At 37.1% G+C, this 17,003-nt stretch overlaps 1 protein-coding gene across 1 annotated transcript in view; it reads left to right on the top strand.

Moving 5' to 3' along the window:
* Positions 1 to 388: 388 nt before the first annotated feature.
* Positions 389 to 17,003, top strand: part of LOC129532890 (uncharacterized) — a 39,028-nt gene continuing 22,413 nt past the window's right edge. Inside the window, exons 1-2 of the mRNA XM_063705713.1 lie at positions 389 to 564; positions 14,297 to 14,371. Coding sequence (XP_063561783.1) covers positions 389 to 564; positions 14,297 to 14,371 — 251 coding nt within the window. The remainder of the gene's footprint in view (positions 565 to 14,296; positions 14,372 to 17,003) is intronic.

A 17,003-nucleotide genomic window follows, 5' to 3' on the forward strand; every position in this document is an offset into this window, starting at 1 on the left:
CACGCTTGAGGAGCCCTTCAACCGGCCGCTGCACTGTGGGAGCCCCTTTCTGGGCTGGCTGACGCTGGAGCCCTCTCCCTCTGCTTCTGGGGAGGTGTGGAAGGGAGAGGCACTGGCAGGAACCAGGGCTGCACGTGGCGCTCATGGGCCAGCGCGAGTTCTGGGTGGGTGCGGGCTCAGCGGGCCCCACACTTGGAGTGGCCGGCTGGTGCTGCCAGCACTGGGCAGTGAGGGGCTTAGCACCCCGGCCAGCAGCTGCGGAGGGGGCGCCAGGTCCCCAGCACTGTCAGCCTGCCCACCCCATGCTCGAATTCTCACCAGGCCTCAGCCACCTCCCCACAGGGCAGGGCTCAGGACCTGCAGCACGCCATGCCTGAGCCCCCCCACAATGGGCTCCCGTGTGGCCCAAGCCTCCCCGATGTGTGCCACCCCCTCCTCCACAGCACCTGGTCCCATCAACCGCCCAAGGGCTGAGGAATGCAGGCATGCCGCACAGGACTGGCGGGCAGCTCCGCCCACAGCCCTGGCACAGGATCCACTTGGCAAAGCCAGCTGGGCTCCTGAGTCAGGTGGGTACTTGGAGAACTTTTATGTCTAGCCAGAGGATTGTATATGCACCAATCAGCACTCTGTGTCTATCTAGCTCCGGGTTCATGGATGCACCAATCAGCACTCTGTATCTAGCCAATCTGGTGGGGACTTGGAGAACTTTTATGTCTAGCTAAAGAATTGTAAATACACCAATCAGCACTCTGTATCTAGCTCAAGGTTTGTAAACACACCAATCAGCACCCTGTATCTAGCTCAAGGTTTCTAAATGCACCAATCAGTGCTCCATGTCTAGCTAATCTAGCGGGGACTTGGAGAACTTTTATGTCTAGCTAGAGGATTGTAAATACACCAATCAGCACTCTGTGTCTAGCTCAGGGATTGTAAATTCACCAATCAGCACCCTGTCAAAACGGACCAGTCAGCTTTCTGTAAAACAGACCAATCAGGTATCTGTAAAATGGACCAATCAGCAGGATGTGGGTGGGGTCAGATAAGGGAATAAAAGCAGGCTGCCTCAGCCAGCAGCTGCAACCTGATGGGGTACTTTTGCAAGCTATGGAGGATTTGTTCTTTCGCTCTTTGCAGTAACTGTTGTTGCTCACTCTTTGGGTCTGCACTGCCTTTATGAGTTGTAACACTCATCGTGAAGGTCTACAGCTTCATTCTTGAGGCCAGTGAGACCACGAACCTACCGCGAGAAATGAACAACTCCAGAAGACAGAAAGGAACAACTCCGCACAGCACCCCCTTAAGAGCTGTAACACCGCCAAGGTCTGCAGCTTCACACCTGAAGCCAGTGAGACCATGAATCCCCCAGAATCAAAAAACTTTGAATATGTCCGAACACTGGAAGGCACAAACTCAGGACGCATCATCTGTAAGAACTGTAACAGCCACCGCGAGGGTCCCCAGCTTCATTCTTGAAGTGAGTGAGACCAAGAACCCACCAATTCCGAACACATGAGGACTTCAACGTATGAGCCTGGGGGCAGGGTGGGGGGAGGGGGAGGTGGCAGCGGGTGGGGGAGAGGTGACCATAACAGCATACTATATATTTTCCTTTTTCTTTTTTTTTTTTGGAGTCGTGCTCTGTCGCCCAGGCTGGAGTGCAGTGGTGCGATCTCGGTTCACTGCAAGCTCTGCCTCGTGGTTTCATGCCATTCTCTTGCCTTAGCCTCCCTAGTAGCTGGGACTACAGGCATCTGCCACCACGCCTGGCTAATATTTTGTATATGTAGTAGAGACAGGGTTTCACCGTGTTAGCCAGGACGGTCTTGATTTCCTCTCCTCGTGATCCGCCCACCTCGGCCTCCCAAAGTGCTGGGATTACAGGCGTGAGCTACTGTGCCTGGCATATGTTTTCTTAAAAATGTGGGGACAACTTATACACATGGATATATTGTAAAGATGACAATCAGGAACTAAAAAGAGGAAAGAAGAGAAATTACTGTTAACAGAAACCCTGCATTGAGTTGATTATTTCAGGTGCTGATGTTAGCACTGTTTTCCTAGAACCTACAACACTAGGGAAGACAAGTTGAGATAGAAGGAGGAGGAGTAAGAGAAGGAAGAGGAGGAATCTATCAATCAATTTTTACAAACAAAATTTTGATACTGCCATTGAATTTAAAGAGGAAAGTTTTGAAAAGCAAGAACTTACATTTGAGGTACTGGGAAAAATAAATAATTTTAACAAGTTATAGACTAAAAATAAATGGTTAAAATCAACATTTCTCATAGCAACTCTCACTAATATTTGTGTGGTATTACTTTAAATCTTAATTCCGAGTAGCCTCTTTTTCTTTTCAGCATCTAAGATTATGTATTTTGTATTGCGATGACAAGATCAGACCTCAGAGAGTCTAAAGACAAGCTTAAATGAATTGTTTATTTGACAGATTCTCACATATCATTGATTTCAAATGGTCTTTAGCATAATTTCTTATGTTGTGAAAATTTAAGACCTAAAATTGTGGAATTTCCTGGATCAGTCTATTTCTAGAATTGGCCACAAAGCAGATCAAAATTAAGCCTTCAAAGAAAATATAAAAACATTGTCAGCTGGGCATGGTGGCTTACGCCTGTAATCCCAACACTTTGGGGAGCTGAGGCTGGCAGATAACTTGAGGTCAGGAGTTCGAGACCAGCCTGGCCAACATGAGGAAACCTTGTCTCTACTAAAAATACACAAAAATTAGCCAGGCATAGTGGCAGGTGCCTGTAATTCCAGCTACTCGGGAGGCTGAGGCAGGAGAATTGCTTGAACCCCGGAGGCAGAGGTTTCAGTGAGCCAAGATTGCACCACTGCACTCCAGCCTGGGCAACAGAGTAAGACTCCGTCTCAAACAAAAAAACCAAAAAACAAAATTGTCAAGCAATTGAGGGAAATTTTTGCTTGAAATCCTTGAGAAAATTGCCCTTTAGCCTAAAATTGACATATTTAGTCAAATTTTTAAAAATTTAGTCAAAAAAGAAATGCATGACCTCTAAATTTTTTAATGGATTTTCCATCAAGTGTCAGCTGCGAATTGAATAAAAATAGAGACTATCAGAAAATTCTTTCTATACGTCATCTCATTCTGTCATCACAATCACTTAAGACCAACATGCCTTTACTGCTAACACTTTACAGACGAGGAAACCGAGGCTTACAATGGGAAGTAGCTTGATGAGAGGTACATAGTTAATGGCAAGCTAGATTTGCAGCACAGATATAATTTTCACACTATAATGTAGCATCGATTTGTGGAACATAAAAAATTTCTAAGAGTTACTTAGTGTTATACATATAACTGAGGGGGTGCGTTTTCAAAATACAATGATTTTATTTTAATGTAATTGAGTATACTTTATATCTTTGACAGTAATCAATCACGTGTTTCAGAGATTTCTTCATTCTCTTCTTTATGAACAATACAACACCATTAATGACATCAACAAAGATAATTTTTTCTGGTTTGGTATATCGATATATTGATACCTCTGCTATATTGATATACTGATATATTTGTATATCTGATATATTTGGTTAATCTGATATACTGATTAGTAGCTGTCCTAACTTGTTTTATATAGGTTTTTTCTTTTTTTGAAAAGAGGAGCCAAAAAATTTTTATTTTAGGTGTAATATATCATTTAAAAGAAGATCTGTTAGAACTTTGGTCAACTTGGATTTTCATAGGAGCATTATAACACAGGTTTGGAGTATTAATAGGAACTGTATCTACAACCTAAATTTCTATATTTAAATAATTGAAAATGGAAAGTAAATGCTGTGAAAAATTTATTTTGATCTTATGAGAGTATTTTTCTTTAAAAAATATATCACATTTTAACTGCTCAAAGAAACTCTTCTTAGGGAATATTGAGTCAATTAGTTAAGAAATCTCCCCACCTCGCAAAGATTACACATATCTTTTATAACTGAGTGTGAAGTATGATAATCCCCAATGAGATACAGAAATTCAGTTACAAGAGATCAGACAGCCTCGAAGTAGTGAAATCATTAAATCTTATGGAAATGACCCAGAATCCTAATAGGTCAGAGTAGTCTTTTTAGAGCTTCATTCTTGAGTGAAATATTTTCTTTAGTTTTCAAGGGAATATCAGTTGTAGTAGGATATTTTGAAAGTAAAATTCTGGCAAAAAGTAAAATCTTTGATAGATAATACCAGTTCCCCAGTGAGGTTTATTGTAATCATAATCACAGTTGTGCTTTGTTTTATGAACTCATTCTGTATTACTTTATTAAGTCTTTAGCTGACTGTAAGAGTTTCCTTGGTGGTGTTTTCTCAACAATTTTGCTAGGAATTTGGCTTTAAGGTAATATTTATCCAATCCAGTCATAGACTGTCAAGTCTTCTACAAGGAATAGAGGCTGCTTTCATATTGTCTAAAGTCTGTTGATAGGAAGTTAAATTTTTTTTCTACAAAAGAAAGTGAATAGCGTTGTACATTCTTTAGTCCTCAGAGGTTGATACTGAAATTGGCCAATTATTTTATCCATGTGGAGAAATATTTTAATATAACCCAAAGATTATAATTAGGATACTGTGCATAAAATACTTTGAAATAATAATGTTGAGGGTCAGAATGAAATTTGTATTGTTAGTAAGATTTTTAAATGAAATATTTTAAATAGAAAAGTGGAGAAAAATATGAAACATATATCACAAAATTTAACAAATGTGAGAGCCTTGACATGTAAGCTTCAGCTATTTTTTCATAAACAACTCAGACACAGTTCAAATCTTTTAAAAATTCCTCTCATTATATTTCTTCTCTTTTACACATTTGTAAAACTCTTTTTTTCCAATTGTTTTAATAATACATTTGCTTATGTAGCTCCTTAAGAGGTTTCTAAGTTGTTAAATTTCATTTTAAATTATTTAATTTTTTTTGACATTGACAAAATTGCGTATATTTATGTATACAACATGATGGTTTGATATATGTATACATTGTAAAGTGGCTAAAAATAAAGATAATATATGCATTACCTCACATACTTTTTTTTTGTGCTGCGAGTACATAAAATCTTCTGTAAGCAATTTTAAAGTATACAGTACATTGTTATGAACTATAGTCATTGGGATGTGCAGTAAGTGACTTCAATATATTACTCTTATCTAACTGAATTTTGTGTTCTTTGACAAACATCTCCCCAGTATCCCCTTTCCCCAGCCTCTGGTGACCACCATTCTCTCTGCTTCTGTAAGTTCAACGTTTTTATTCCACATATAAGTGAGATCACACAGCATTTGTCTTTATGTGCCTGGCGTATTTCACTTAATGTAATGTCTTCCAGGTTGATCCATGGTGTTGTCAATAACAGGGTTCCTCATCTTTTTAAGGCTGAATAGTATCCATTGTACCCATACCACATTTTCTCTTTCTTTTTCTGATTTCAATGGTTTGCTTATTTATTTATTTATTTTCTTTAACTTTTATTTTAGTTTCAAGGGTACATGTGCAGATTTGTTACATGGGTAAGTTGCATGTCACAGAGGTTTGGGGTACCTGTCACTCAGGTAATCAACATAGTACCCAATAGGTAGCTTTTCAATCCTCACCTTCCTCCCCACTTCCAGCCCTGAATGATGCCCTGGTGTTTATTGCTCCTTTTTCTGTGTCCATGTGTACTCAGTGTTTAGTTCCTACTTATAAGTGAAAACATGCAGTGTTTGCTTTCCTGCTCCTGTATTAGTTTGCTTAGGATAATGGCCTCCAGTTCCATCCATGTTGCCATAAAGGACACAGTCCTGATCTTTTTTATGGCTCTAGAGTATTCCATGGTGTATATATACCACATTCTCCTTTTCCAGTGCAATGTTGATGGCTGCCCAGGTTGAGTCTTTGCTACTATGAACGCTGCTGCAGGGAATGTAGGGATGCATGTGTCTTTATAGTAGAACAATTTATATTCCTTTGGGTACATACCCAGTAATGGGATTGCTGGGTCAAATGGTAGTTGTTTTCAGTTCTTTGAGAAATCTCCCAGTGCTTTCCTCAGTGTCTGAACTAATTTATACTCCCATCAGCAGTGTATATGTTTTCTCGTTACTCCACAATCTTGCCAGCATCTGTTATTTTTTGACTTTTTGATAATAGCCATTCTGACTGGTGTGAGATGGTATCTCATTGTGGTTTTGATGTGAATTTCCCTAATGATTAGTAATATTTAGCATTTTTTCATATGCTTGTTGGCTGTATGTATGTCCTCTTTTGAGAATTGTCTGTCCATGTCCTTTGCCCACTTTCTAACGGGGTTTTTTTTTTTTTTGCTTGTTGATTTAAGTTCCTTATAGATTCTGGATATAAGACCTTTGTCATATGCATAGTTTGCGAATATTTTCTTCCATTCTGTAGTTTATCTATTTACTCTATTGATAGTTTCTTTTGCTGTGCAGAAGCTCTTTAGTTTAATTAGGTCTCACGTGTCCATTTTTTGTCGTTGGAATTGCTTTTGGAGTCTTCATTATGAAGTCTGCCAGGACCATTGTACAGAATAGTATTTCTTAGGTTTTCTTTTAGGGTTTTTATAGTATTAGATTTTACATTTAAGTCTTTAAAGCACCTTGAGTTGAGTTTTGTATATGGTGAAAAGTAGGGGCCCAGTTTTCAATCTTCTGCATATGACTGATCAGTTATCCTTGCACCATTTATTTAATAAGGAGTCCTTTCCCCATTGCTTGTTTTTGTTGACTTTGTCAAAGATCAGATGATAGTAAGTGTGTGACTTTATTTCTGGGTTCTCTAACCTGTTCAATTGGTCTATGTGACAGCTTTTGTACCAGTACTATGCTATTTTAGTTACTATATCCTTGTAGTATATTCAGGCTTTTTGGTTACAAATGAATTTTAGAATAGTTTTTTTTTTCTAATCTGTGAAAAAAAATGTCATTGGTAGTTTGATAGGAATAAACAACAATGAATCTGTAAATTGCTTTGGGATGTATGGCCGTTTTAACGATATTGAATTTTTGTATTCATCAGCATGGAATGATTTTTCATTTTTTAATGTCATCTCTGATTTCCTTCAGCAGTGTTTTGTAATACTCATTGTAGAGATCTTTCACCTTCAAGACAGCCTGCTGGAAGAAGCACAGTTTACTGGAGCCCTGGTGCTTCCTCTCTGGCCCCATCACTGCATTTGCACAAAGCCCAGACACTTCCCCAGCAGTTCCCAGTCAGCAACTGAAATAGCCAAGGGTGCTACTATGCACCAGTCTGGAGCTGCTTTCCAGTGGGCCACTTTTGTTTGGGGAACCCCAGTTGACCTGGGTAAGACTGTTTTAGAGATACTCTGTCTAAGCCTCTTCCTCACTAATCATTCCCTCCCTCTGTCCTTTCACAGGTGCCAGCCCTCCTTCTTGGCTGTGAGGTTCTCTCTGCCTACTCCTGCTCCTTCCCTCTTTGTCTTTCACAGTCTTCTCCCCATAAACTTCTCACCAGTCTCACTCTGCTTGGTATTTGCTTTTCAGAAGAATGAACAAATATATCAGCTTTTTGCTTCTCTATAACATGATTTGAAAGTAAGGAAAACAAACAAACATAGTTTTCATTGAGATATCTAATGGACAAACTGTTATTAATACTATAATAGCCAATTCTAATATTTAAGTATCTTAGCATAATGAATAAAGATTTTAGAAACACATTGCTTAGTAAATTGTAAAGTGTCCTAGATATCTGAGAAATCAATATCCTTATTTTCATGAAAATATGGTTATTTGTAAAAACAAAAATAATTAGGTATGCATAACTGAAAAGTTTACTCTTCTGTTGTTTTCTATTTTACTTATTTACTTATTTTTATTGGCAAGTTACAATTGTATACATTTATGGGGTACAATGTGAAACATATATACACATATATATGATATATACACACACACAAGCAATGTGGCATGATTAAATTGAGCTAATTATCATTCATAACTTCACTAACCTATCATGGGGAGACATTTGAAATTTTATGATGAGACATTTGAAATTTTCCTTTAGTTATTTTGAGATATTTAATACATTATTATTTACTATAGTAACCTTGCTGTGCAATAAATCTCAAAATCTGTTACTCTTGTCTACCTATAACTTTGTACCTTTTGATAAGCAACACTCCATCTCCTCTCTTTCCATGGCTGGCATCTAGTAACCATCATTCTAGTCCCTGGTTCTATGAGTTCAACTTTATTAGAGTCCACATATAAGTAATATCATCCAGTATTTGTCTTTCTGTGCCTAGCTTATTTCATTTAGTGTGATGTTGTTCAAATTCATCAATTTTGTTGCAATCAATGGGACGTTCCACAATTTTCAAGGCTGAATAATATTGCTTTGTGTACATATACCACATTTTCTATATCCATTCATCCATTGATGGACACTTAGGTAGTTTCTGTATTTTTTTATACTTTAAGTTCTGGGGTACATGTGCAGAACGTTCAGGTTTGTTACATAGGTATACACGTGCCATGGTGGTTTGCTGCACCCACCAATCTGTCATCTACATTAGGTATTGCTCCTAATGCTATCCCTCCCCTAGCCCCTCACCCCTTGACAGGCCCTGGTGTGTGGTGGTCCCCTTCCTGTGTCCATGTGTTCTTATTGTTCAATTCCCAATTATGAGTGAGAATATGTGGTGTTTGGTTTTCTGTTCTTGTGTTAGTTTGCTGAGAATGATGGTTTCCAGCTTCATCCATGTCTCTGCAAAGGACATGAACTCATCCTTTTTTGTGGCTGCATAGTATTCCATGGTGTATATGTGCCACATTTTCTTTATCCAGTCTATCATTGATGGTCATTTGGGTTGGTTCCAAGTCTTTGTTATTGTGAACAGTGCCACAATAAACATAAGTGTACATGAGTCTTTAGAGTAGAATGATTTACAATCCTTTGGGTATATACCCAGCAATGGGATCGCTGGGTCAAGTGGTATTTCTGGTTCTAGATCCTTGAGGAATTTTCACACTGTCTTCCATAATAGTTGAACTAATTTACCCTCCAACCATGTAAAAGTGTTCCTATTTCTCCTGTTGTGAATAGCACTGTAAAGAACAAGAGAGTGCAGATAGCCCTTGGACATATTAATTTGGGGAAAAGGTTACAAAGCATACCTCTTACAAGGCGTTAAAGGGTGCTGTGCCAGGTGCCTTTAGTCTCAGTTACTTGGGATACTGAAGCAGGAGGATCCTGGGAGCCCAGCTTGGACAACATAGCAAGGCATCATCTCTTTTTAAAAAAGTGTGTGTGTGTATATATATATATATACACACACACACGTGTATACACACACATATGTATACACACATACACATGTGTACACACATATATATACACATGCATACACATATATACACATATGTATACACACACGTATATACACATATGTATACACACATGTATATATACATATGTATACACACACGTATATACACATGTATATACACACATGTATACACACATATACACATGTATACACATGCGTATATACACATATACACATGTACACACACGTATATACACATGTATACACACGTATATACACATATGTATACACATATACACATATATGTATACATACACATATGTATACATATATACGCATATGTATACACATATACGCATATGTATACACACATACACATATGTATACACACATATACACATAGGTATACACACATATATACACATGTATATGCACACATACACATATGTATACACACATACACATGTATACACACATGTATACATACATATACACATATGTATATGCACACACATACACATATATACACATATTTATACACACACACATATGTGTATATATATACACACAACTCAATAGCAAGAAAAAAATAAACAGATTAAAAAAGGGGCCAAGGACCGAAACAGACACTTCTCAAAAGAAGACATACAAATGGACAAAAGGTACATGAAAAAATGCTTAGCACACTACTCAGTAGGGAAATGCAAATTAAAACCACAGTGAGATATCACTTCACACCTGTTAAAGTAGCTTTTATGAAAAACATGAAATACAACAGTGATGAAGAGGAAGCTGAAAAAACAGAACTCTTTTACACCATTGGTGAGAATGTAAATTAGTATGTCTATTACGGAAAATAGTCTGGAAGTTCCTCAAAAACTAAAAACAGAACGACTGTGTGACCCAGTAATCATTCCTGAGAATATACCCAGGATTTAACCCCTTAATGTAAATTACTTCTTCTAAAAACAGTTTTGTCTCTCGGTAACGTGAGGAAGTATGAAGATCAAATGGAATGATGCGAAGCTGAGATCAGCTGTGTGGAGTCAGGAGAGTGGTGTCTTGGCAATGACGTTCCTCTGGGCTTTGAAAACATGCCAAATCGTCCGTCAAATTAAAGACTCAGTGAGGGTGGCAATTCAGAAGCCGTCTTCATGGCCTTAGAATCACCAGACTTCAGACATCAATGTGTAGTGTCCAAGTGCTAAACTTGCGCATCCTTATACCATGCGAGTATTCTGGCCTATCTGTGTGAGGGAGACCTAGAATACACAGTAACAAATGAGATTCAGATAAGATGTTACAAAAATAAAAAGAGAATCACTTTAGTTCCAGGAATGCAGAAAATAAATGTTGCTATTTCAGGAACTGTTCCTTTTATTAAGAATATAAATTTATGTATATAAAATGGAGGATGGATTATTTGTTATACATCATGTCACACTGCCGTTACTTGTTCATCCCTCATTCCTTGGAAGTAATATTATTTGCTCCCCCTATACATCTAAATCACTACTACTTAGTAGTAGTCAAATATTATTTGCTGCCCTTATACAACTAAAATATTATTTGCTTCCCTTATGCAACTAAAATATTATTTGCTCCCACTATACGTCTAAATTACTACTACTTAGACACTAAGCAGGACTGGATTGATGGTCTTTGAAATGGCAACCTTGTGTAGAATTCATCTGGTCAAGTTTATTGAGTAGGGCTGCAGTTCAGGATGGAAAAGAAAAGCCATGAGAAACATGTCCCGCAACTGACAATGCTCTGTCAGCTTCTCCAAATATTATAGCAACTGAATGAAAAAATATTTTATAAAAATAGCAAGTTACAGCCGGGCGCGGTGGCTCACGCCTGTAATCCCAGCACTTTGGGAGGCTGAGACGGGCGGATCACGAGGTCAGGAGATCGAGACCATCCTGGCTAACACGGTGAAACCCGGTCTCTACTAAAAATACAAAAAATTAGCCGGGCGAGGTGTCGGGCGCCTGTAGTCCCAGCTACTCGGGAGACTGAGGCAAGAGAAAGGCGTGAACCCCAGGGGGCGGAGCCTGCAGTGAGCCGAGATCGCGCCACCGCACTCCAGCCTGGGCGACAGCGAGACTCCGTTTCAAAAAAAAAAAAAAAAAAAAATAGCAAGTTACTCATTCATCATCTAAATTAGATGTACAGCAAAGGAGTTCATGCAACTTTCTGAGTTTATTTGGTAAGTATAAAGTAATTTTGTATGACAGACATCTATTTGCCTTGATACATCACTATAATTATGAAGTTACATTTTAAAGTATATGGCAGTGAATTTTGAAAAACACATAACCATTATAGAACGAGACTTAGTGAGGAGAAGTCATAGGGGACATTTATTTTACTGTCATTGAGACTAATGTAAAAATGGCAGTAACATACAGAAAGAAATTCTGCTTACTCTTTCATTACTATAATGGATAAAATTTTAATTGCCTGTTTTTCCTTGAAATGTAAATATTTATGAAATGTGAAATACTCTGTAAAGAAATTTTAGCTTAACAAATATTAAAAATGAATTATTTACACAAGTAATTTTGTCCTTAAATATAGCCGAAGCATTTGCATAGCTGAAAAATAAGATTCAAATCTCTATGAACAGATGATTTTATATGTACATATGTAATTAATATAAACTCAGAAATTATACCAAGACCATAGTTCAAAAAGTAAAGTCATCTATTATGATGACTGAAGAATAATAATTTTGGAAAACATTATTTTATAGCAAAACATTATTAATAACATTAACCTAAAAATTCTTTCTGCTTTCCCTTAGGCTCTACATTCTTTTTAAATACCATTAACGTAAATTCCTGAAATTGTAAAGAACAAAATGAATTTTACAAAATGCCATTTATCTCTCTCTAGAGTAATGGTAAAAGTCCAAATAAATGAGCTAATAGGATTATATACAATTTCTTTCTAAAAACACAAATGTAGTTTTAAAGAACTTTTAACTATGTGTTCAAACTACATAATTCTTCTTTATTCATCTACCCAAAGTATAATTATAGCAAGTAAACATAGTGACTTCAATTAATTATGCCCAATTTTGAGGAAGAAAAAAATGTGTCTTTTATGAATTTTAAATTAAAGTAAACTCAAATACACAAATCAATGTTATTTTAACTAAATAAAAAATGAAAATAAATGTACCCCAAATTCTGGTTTGTTAAGTTCAAAAAAAGTAATATATTGACAAAAGTCATAAGCTTAATATACATTGGGTGCATTTAAGTAGAGTAATATTTTTAACATAGAGAGAATAGGTTGTCCATAATGTTTATTTTACTGAATGGTCCGCTAGGATGATGGCATTATAAATATGTATGTGTGTGTGTGTGACAGAGAGAGAAAGATAATTTTTAGGCAAAATTCACTTCAAAAATTGCTTGCATTGAAATATAAACACTTTACTTATTAAACAGCTCATTTTTCTTTCATTTGGATCGTATTATTTTAAAATTATTTCAAACCTAGTAAAATGCTCACATTTAAAAGCCCATTTCAGAAGAAAAACAGCAGGACAAATAGATAAATGATAGATAGATGATGATAGATAGATAGATAGATAGACAGATAGATAGACAGACAGACATAGATCATGTCTTAGTTTGTTTGTGCATTGTCACAGAATAGCACAGACTTGGTAATTACAAAGAATAGAAATGTATTTATCATGGTTGTGGAGGCTGAAAAGTCCAAGATCCAGGCACCAGCATCTGGTGAGGACTTTCTTGCTGAATTCTTACATGACGAAAGGCAAATGGACAACAAGGGGATGAATGTTGTGTCCCCACATGGCAGAGGAGCAGAATAGTTCTTTTTTTAGTGGAATGAATCCATTCATGAGGGCAGTGTCTCATGACTGAATCACCTCCCATTAAACTCCATCTCCCAACACTGTTGCATGGAAAACGAAATTTCCAACACATGAATTTTGGGGTACACATTCAGACCATAACAGATATATATATATTTCCATTTATATATGGAGAGAGACAGAGATAGAGAGGGCGGGAGAGAGAGAGAGAGAGAGAGAGAGAGACTGACAAAACAAAAAATGACAGTGACCTGATTAGCAGGTCAGAAAAATTTTAAAAAGGCAGTCACAAGATCTGAAAAGTCACAAATGATTGGAAAAATCATAGATCTTTAGAAAAATCAATGTTTGGATTCACTTAGTATGAATTCCTCAATATCACTAATAATTCAGCATTGTATAAAAATGATGTTAATATAATGGCTCTGAATAACAATGTACATGTTGTGTAATAAGTTTGGACAATTTAGAAAGCTTTCCTCTGTCCTAAATATCATATTCTTAACTATCCCAAAGATGAAGAATTTTTGAAAAGTGAAGGCCTCTCACTGAGTGAGAAATTAGATTGACTTTGAGAATGCTAATCAAGATTAAGGAAGATGTGCGAAGGTCATGGAAATGACGGGCTGTCACACTTGGCCAGACTTGGGTGCTTGGTGCAGTGGTGACTTTGACATGTGCCGTCACTGAGCTACCCTTGTATCCAGCTCTGCAACTGTGTTCCTTTCTCTCATTAATTCCAGGGGATGGGGTCCCCTCAGCATTGAATACAACTATTTATTAACATCTTAAACAGCGTCATGGTCATTCCAGTAATTTAAACTACTTACTCAAGAATTTGTGGCTATTTCTGTTCTTTTTTCACCTCATTTGAGTCTCCTCAGTGTCACAGTCAGAACTCTTTATCTCTTCAATAACTAACTAGTTACAACAAGCCACAACGGCCCAATCTAAATCATCTTTTTTTTGCCAAAATAAGCGGGGACATCTATTAGCTCCTTTGTTTCTTTTTGATTTTGCTTTTTCCTATTGTTTTGTTTTTTCTTTTAAGATCTTAGCTTCATCCCTTAAGTATGTACCACCATTCTAAAAGTCCTTTTTATAAATTCTTCTCAAAGATTTTGGGGCCCTCATGCAGAATTCTTTGTGCCTTATTCTCCAGCAATGGAACTTCGGCATCTAGAGATTTCAAGGTGAGCGTATTGATTCCCTTTAGCACACTTTCTATAATATATGTAGATTTCTCATGTGATGTAAAGCATTTAAATTATTTTACTAGCTACTTACCATTCTTTCCTTTCCTCAGGCCTTTTTTTTTTAAAAAAAAAAAAAAGGATGAATTCTGAGGTGATGGGTGCAGATGACGTTGGAGTAGCAAAATAAGGCTGGATTTATCCATCTAAAAAAAAAAAGAAAAACATTAGGCCTAACAGTAAAAATTTGAAGTTGAGTAAGAGGATAATGGGATTAGAGTGACAGTCGCAGAAGCTAAAATGTGTTTACGTGGCAGACAGAATCGAGAGATTTAAAGTCATTCTAAAAGGATGAGGATATTTGTAATGAGGAGAAAAGGCCAGGAATGTAACCAGGGATGTTTTGGTTTAATGTTTGATGTGCCTCCTGTGTTTCTTCTCACCATGAAATCCTTGGGAAATAAATGTATATTCTTATCAATGCTGTAGAAGTTGGATTTATATTTCTTCTTTTGTGAAATATTCTCACAATTACATTGTCATCCCTAAAAACAAGGTCCTAGTTTTATAATACATATCTAATGCAAATAAAATCTCCTTTCTTTCTGAGGAGCTCCATCAACTACTTTGTGGGTACCAGATTCGTTTCCATAGAGTGGGTGCTCTGTTTCACCTACAGATTATGTTATTTAATGGCTCTATTGGTTATTTCTCTTCTAATACTTCAGTCCACCGTCTCCTCTACCTCTCTATTACAAAACCTAGGTCCCGTGAGTTTCTTTTATTAAGCATCTCTTGCACAACCTTTCAGAATCCAAAACAACTATCTTCATTTTTTTATCCTTTATATGAGACTGCATACAGTTTTTCAGTTGCCAACAGTGTCCATTGAATTACATGCACATTCAACACTCTTTCTTTCAATAATTTTTCCTCTTTTAGTTTTATTTCAATAGGTTTTTGGGGAACAGGTGGTGTTTGGTTACATGAATAAGTTCTTTAGTGGTGATTTCTGAGATTGTGGTGTATCCATCACTCGAACAATGCACACTGTACCCGCTGTGTAGTCTTTTATCCATCACCACCCTCTCACCTTTTGCCCCTAGTCCCCAAAGTTCATTGTGTCATTCTTATGCCTTTGCATCCTCATAGCTTAGCTCCCACTTATGAGTGAGAACATAGGATGTTCAGTTTTCTATTCCTGAGTTACTCCACTTAGAATAAAGGTCTCCAATTCCATCCAGGTTGCTGTGAATACCATTACTTCTTTCCTTTTTATGGCTGACTAGTATTCCATGGAATGTGTGTGTGTATGTATGTATATATACACATACACACATATGTGTGTGTATACCACATTTTCTTTATCCACTCATTGATGGATATTTTTGCAATTGTGAATTGTGCTGCTATAAACATGCATATGCAAATATCTTTTTCATATAATGATTTCTTTCCTTTGGGTAGATAACCAGGAGTGGGATTGCTGGATCAAATGGTAGATCTACTTTCAGTTCTTTAAGGAATCTTGACACTGATTTTCATAGCGGTTTTAGTAGTTTACATTCCCACCAGCAATGTAAAAATTCCCTTTTCACCACATCCACACCAACATTTATTTTTTTTTATGTTTAAATTATGGCCTGTATTAGTCTGTTTTCACACTGCTGATAAAGACATACCCAAGACTAGGCAATTTGCAAAAGAAAGAGGTTTTATGGGCTTACAGCTCCACGTGGCTAGGGAGGCCTGACAATCATGGTGGAAGGTGAAAGGAACATCTCACATGGTGGCAGACAAGAGAAGAGAGCTTGTGCAGGGAAATTCCTGTTTTTAAAACCATCAGATCTTGTGAGGCATCTTCAATATCAGGAGAACAGCATGGGAAAGATCCTCCCCCATGATTCAATTACCTCCCACTGGGTTCTTCCCATGAAATGTGGGAATTGTGGGAGTTACAATTCAAGATAAGATTTGGGTGGGGACATGGCCAAACCAAATCATGGCCATTCTTGCAGGAGTGAGGAGGTATCACATTGTAGTTTTGATTTGCATTTCCCTGATAATTAGTGATGTCAAGCATTTTTTCATATGTTTGTTGGCTATTTGTATATCTTTTTTTGAGAATTGTCTATCCATGTCCATAGCTTGCTTTTTGATAGGATTGTTTTTTCATGCTGTTTTGAGTTTCTTGTATATTCTGGATATTAGTCCTTTGTCAGATGTTTAGATTGCAATGATTTCCTCCCACTCTGTGGGTTGTCTGTTTCCTCTGTTGATTATTTCTTTTGCCATGCAGAAGCTTTTTAGTTTAGTTAAGTCATGAAATTAATTAATTAGTTTAATTAAGACATGAAATGATCATATTGCCAAAAGCAATATTTAAGACATGAAATTTCATGGTCATGAAATTTTTGCCTAAGCCAATGTCTAGAAGGGTTTTTTCTGATGTTATCTCCTAGAATTTCTATGGTTTTGGGTACTAGACTTAAGTCTCCCACCTTGAGTTGATTTTTGTGTAGGGTGAGAGACGAGGATCTAGCTTCATTCTCCATGTGGCTGCCAATTATCCTGGCACCATTTGTTAAATAGGGTGTCTTTTCCCCACTTTATGTTTTTGTTTGCTTTGTCA

Source organism: Gorilla gorilla, chromosome 3, assembly GCF_029281585.2.
Source record: "Gorilla gorilla gorilla isolate KB3781 chromosome 3, NHGRI_mGorGor1-v2.1_pri, whole genome shotgun sequence".
Lineage (NCBI taxonomy): Eukaryota > Metazoa > Chordata > Mammalia > Primates > Hominidae > Gorilla > Gorilla gorilla.